This window comes from Sipha flava, unplaced genomic scaffold (genome assembly GCF_003268045.1).
Source record: "Sipha flava isolate LNK unplaced genomic scaffold, YSA_version1 172_pilon_pilon, whole genome shotgun sequence".
NCBI lineage: Eukaryota > Metazoa > Arthropoda > Insecta > Hemiptera > Aphididae > Sipha > Sipha flava.
Genome location: NW_020271951.1, coordinates 675,324 through 680,689, shown reverse-complemented (window position 1 = coordinate 680,689; position 5,366 = coordinate 675,324). Strand labels below are relative to the sequence as shown.

At 30.6% G+C, this 5,366-nt stretch overlaps 1 protein-coding gene across 1 annotated transcript; it reads right to left on the bottom strand.

The window, feature by feature from the left end:
* Window positions 1–1,468: 1,468 nt before the first annotated feature.
* On the bottom strand, window positions 1,469–2,533 carry LOC112680054 (protein GVQW3-like). The gene has a single exon (XM_025550046.1). It carries the CDS (start codon window positions 2,531–2,533, stop codon window positions 1,469–1,471), a length of 1,065 nt encoding a protein of 354 aa, XP_025405831.1.
* Window positions 2,534–5,366: the final 2,833 nt, after the last annotated feature.

The window sequence follows — 5,366 nt, the reverse complement described above, 5'->3', positions numbered from 1 at the left end:
CCTGCGCCACAGCAAAATTATATTAAACTTTTTTTTTTTTTTTTGATATTTAGAACTCTTAAATTTTATTCTATTGTTTGAAAAAAAAGTCCAAAATAGTCATTTTTTAAATCAGAATTTTAGAAAAAGTATGGTTTTAAATAAACTTGTTAAATAATCTTATTTGGCGATGAATTTTTATCTATAAATGATTGTGGTAACCGATTTTAATTGAATCGTTATTTAATATCTGGCTATATTGATTTATGAAAAAAATATAAAATATTGTAACCATGGGCGATTAGTGATTGAACAAAAAATTGGATACAAGAATATTAATAAAAACAATTCTTCTGTTCAAAATTACAAATTTCAAAAACAAATCAATTCTAAATTTTTCATAATTTGAACGATTATAATTTTTATTCCAATTTTTCCAGGGTTTTTTTTTTTGCCAAAAATGTTTTCCAAAAAGAACAAGAAAGACAAGACTCATAAAAAAGACAAAAATGTCCAGGACAAAACAGTTGAAGAAACAAAGATCGTTTTTTCAGATAAAGAAGTAATTATGAATAAGTGAAATAGGTCTTTTAATACTTGTATAATAATATTCTCTGTATACAGACTCAAACAGAACCGGTGGATAAAATATCTGAAAACTACGGATGCTGCGGAATATGTTCAAACAATAAAACCAAAGAGGCTGCGACAGGCGATATGAACATAATTCATCACGTTTCTTCATGGGTGCCTTGTTTTTTTTGGGATTGCAAAAGGCGCGGCGACAAAAATACGGAACCGATAAAACCGAGTCTTTGCGTGGAAAAATGCTCAGAAAATACATTAGGGAAATCTATCAAGGAGTTGAAAAAGATGGCCGCTAATTCAGAAAAACATCCTCATACTGCAGCTGCACTAGCGAAAGTGCCACAAACATCAAGTGAATCGGTGATCGAAAAAGAAAAAAAACCGGATTCGGAAACACAGAAAGAGGAACAGAAACCCCGCGCACACGGCCCGTAAGCTATTATCTATTTACATAAATTCGAAATTTAGGGCCCAATGTTCTAGATAAAATCAATGGGTGCCCGTTTGAGTGGCTAATAGACTAATCGGTTAATTTAAACGAGGGTTCTTGTCGATTTGTCGAGATCATAATGCCATTTAACAGGAACGGGCAACTTACAAGAGGGCCAATTTTTAGAAATTATTATATATTATTATATAATTTTAATTTTAATAATATATTATTCAAAAAATATGAATATTAATTAGAATTTATATACACCGAAATAATAAATTCAACACACATAACAGCATGAGACGAATGATACGAAGAAACTGATATAGTTAAATAGTTCGATACAAACATAAAGCTTATACTAATAGGCGGAGCATTACTGGTTGGCGGGGTTGGGCGTTAAATACGAGGTTTGTTCGATAAATACCCAGAATAAAATTATTAAAAATTATATTTCAAACTTACAAATTATTTAAATGGATCACCTTCAAAATAGTGTCCTTCAGCTTCAATACAGTGCTCCCAACGGTCTTGCCACTTTTTGAAACACCTTTGAATTTCTTCTATAGTTATAGCCTTTAGCTCTTGTGTCGCGTTATGAATAGTTTCATTAACATCTTCAAATCTGTGGCCTTTGAGGGTACTTTTTAGTCTCGGAAACAAAAAAAAATCACAGAGAGCTAAGTCAAGTGAATATGGTGGGTGAGGTACCACTGGAATATTTTTAGATGTCAAAAATTCACTTACGGAAAGTGCAAAATGCGCCGGTTCATTGTCATGGTGCAAAAACCACGACTTTGATTTCCACGCTTCTGGCCTTTTACGGGGTACTTTCTCTTTTAATCTTTCTAGTACTTGTTTATAGAACACTTGATTTACTGTCTGATCTGTATGTACAAACTCATAACGGACTAAATCATAAAAATAAAAAAAAACAATGAGTATTGCTTTGATGTTTGACCGGACCTGACGACATTTTTTTGGACGAGGCGAATTTGAAGTCTTCCATTGCGATGATTGGAATTTGGTTTCGGGATCATATCCATACACCCATGTTTCATCGCCCGTAATTATTGATTTTATAAAACTTGAGTCATTAGAAACCCGATTTTTTAGATCCAAGCACACTTCAACGCGATGTTCCATTTGCTCCTTGGTTAACAATTTTGGCATTGATTTTGCGGACACTCTTTTCATACCCAATTCATCTGATAAAATCGAATGACAAGTACCAATTGATATGCCAACTTCATTGGCTAATTCTCCGACAGTTGATCTTCGGTCGTATCTAATTTTGTCTCGAACTAAATTAATGGTATCAATTGTTTTTGATGTTGATGGACGCCCAGGACAATGGTCATCTTCAATGGATATACGACCTTCTTTAAATCGTTTGAACCAGTCAAAAGTAACACAACGGCTTAGTGTAATATCTCCAAAAGCCAATTTTATCAATTCAAAAGTTTCCGTCGCATTTTTCCCAATTTTGAAACAAAATTTAATACACGCACGTTGCTCCGAAATATTATCCATCGTGAAATCGCGATTTTATACAAAATGACCAACTTTGAACGCCCACTGTCGATGACTGATTTGAGATAATTATTATTATTGTGTACTGAAATAATGGTCATTATCTCTAGTTTATTTTGGTGTAACAACATTATCGATAACATTAAACATTTTTCTGCAATAATTTTAGTCTGGGTATTTATTTAACACACATCGTAAAATGATAGAATGATATTATTTGTATATGTACTCTTGTCATACAGTAATTTTTAAAACGCAACAAACGATCGCCGAACCTAAAATTCTATTGCGCCACATGTGCATAGTAATTGAGTAGTAGTAAAACAGTGCACTCACGTCTGACCGCTGTAACTATACCCATACTCCGTCCATAAGTATAAAGTATAGGGTACAAACAGTTATGTTTGAAAGTCATACGTATACATATATATAAATATTATGTTTTTTAAAACTGTTATATTATAATAAAAGTACTAACCAGTATTGGTTTTTTTGAGTTATTGCAGTTTTGAATTGAGACGTCAATATTATCGACGTTTTGTCGTTTTTTTTTCTTACTCCGTAACTTTTATATGTACTAATTTGTTCTCTACTTATTTTTTAGTCGGGAACATAACCCTGACATAACACCGAAAACAAAGAAGATATGCAAAACTTGTAAAAGACCTCTATGATGATGTGTATTAAATGTGTTTCCAGCCCTTCCTTCATGGTAGAAATTAACATATTTAAACACATTTTTTTTCAAATATTTAGCATACGATTCCCAAGAAATTATTATTATTATAAATAATATATTATAAATTTTATGATCTGATATGAAATGAAACAGTGTATTATATATATTTTTTAATTTTGTTGAGGATAAAAAACATTTTAATTTCTACTTTTCTAGTTTTTTTATGATATAAAAGTGAGAATTTTGAAATTGGTTTAAAATATATATCAGAATATATTGACATATTATCGAATACAAACGAATTGGGTAAATATAAAAATTCACTAATTATAAGAAGAACATTTGATTTGATTTTGGATAAAAGACTAATCTAGGAACCTAAGTAGCGTAGAGGAACCGTAGACACAGAAGGCTTAAAAGGTTCAACCTTCTCACTTTTAAAGGTTCTCACTTTTAAAAAATAGAAAAATTAGAAAAGTTGAAATTAATTTTTTTTTTTATGCACAACAATATTAAAATAAATATATAAGGTTTTTCAAAAAGAACGCAGGATTTAAATTTGCTATGAATTAAATTTATTTATTTTATAAGCACCTAACAAATATATCATTCTCCTCAGGAAAAACTAAGGTTTAACAGTGAAAAACAATATCGGATATATCACCCTCCCTACTAACCTTACGGGTGATTAATATTTCCATATAATTTACCATCGCTCGATCACACATTGTCATCAAGTTCGTGGAGAACACAACATTTCGAACTTTGTTCTGGTAAATTCGTGACTTAATGTAACCCTATAAGAAGAAATCATACGGCGTCAAGACGCAAGAACGTGGTGGGTAGCTTTGACCACGCAACGAGATTAGTTTCTTTGGGAACTTCTCACGCAGCAGAGGGATTGTTTCTCATGAAGTATAACAAGTTATGCAGTCTTGTTGTAACCATACAAGAATACCTACTGTGCTCAGTAATTTTATTTAGACCAAATGAACATAAAAATGTTTGGTTTCAATTTGTCACTCTTCAAGAAAAACAATCACTCTGTTGCGTGAGAAGTTCCTGGACAGACAAATCTCGTTGCATGGAGACCAAAGCTATCCACTTCGATCTTACGTCTTGATGCCGCGTGATTTTTTTTTATGGGGAAACATTAAGTCACGGGTTACCAGAACAAAATTCGAAATGTCTTGGAACTTAAGTAAGAAATTCGTCGTGTCCTCAACGAACTTGATATGTTAATGTGCAATGCGTGATCGAGTGAAGATAAAATTTATGGAAAGAATAATTGCCTATAGGGCTAGTAGGGATGGTAATATGCCCGATATTATTTTTCACTGTTAAACCTTAACTTCTCCAGAAGAGAATGATATATTTGTTATATTTTTTTAAAATAAATAAATTTAATTTGTAGCTGGTTTAAATCCTGCGTTATTTTTGAGATACCCTATATTAAACAATATATTGTTTAATTTCATATCAGATCATAAAATTTACATAAAATTTAAATACTTAAATTATTTACTAATTTATAATATTAATAAATATTTTTTACATAAGGAACTGCTATCGCAATAATTCTGCCGAACTCCCAATTGCGTGCTAAATATTTGCCAACAATTTTTTTTGAATATGTTAATTTTGACCAATGGAAGGGCTGACAAGTCACGTTGTCAGGATGATCCGACAAATGATATACCTTTCGTTCTGTTTATTATTTTTATTTTTTAAATAAATACTTAGGGTCTGCGCTACAGCAAAATGTTATGAATAGATTTTTTTTTATATTTAGAACTCAAATTTGATTAATTTAAATTTTATTCTATAGTTTGAAAAATTATTTTTATAATAAATAATATATTATTAATTTTATGATCTGATATGAAATAAAACAGTATATTATATATATTTTTTAATATTGTTGAGGATGAAAAACATTTTATTTCCACTTTTCTAATTTGTTTATGATATAAAAGGAAGAGGGTTGAAATTAGTATAAAATATAACGTGTGTCCGCGGAAATAGGGTACATTTTACCACTTATTACCCTTTATATATTTTTCAATTCTGTTTTCTGGAAATTAAATTAGACTATTGGATCTTTAATTTTTTTTATTCGCGTATTTTGCTCATACGCAACACAACTTCACTTTT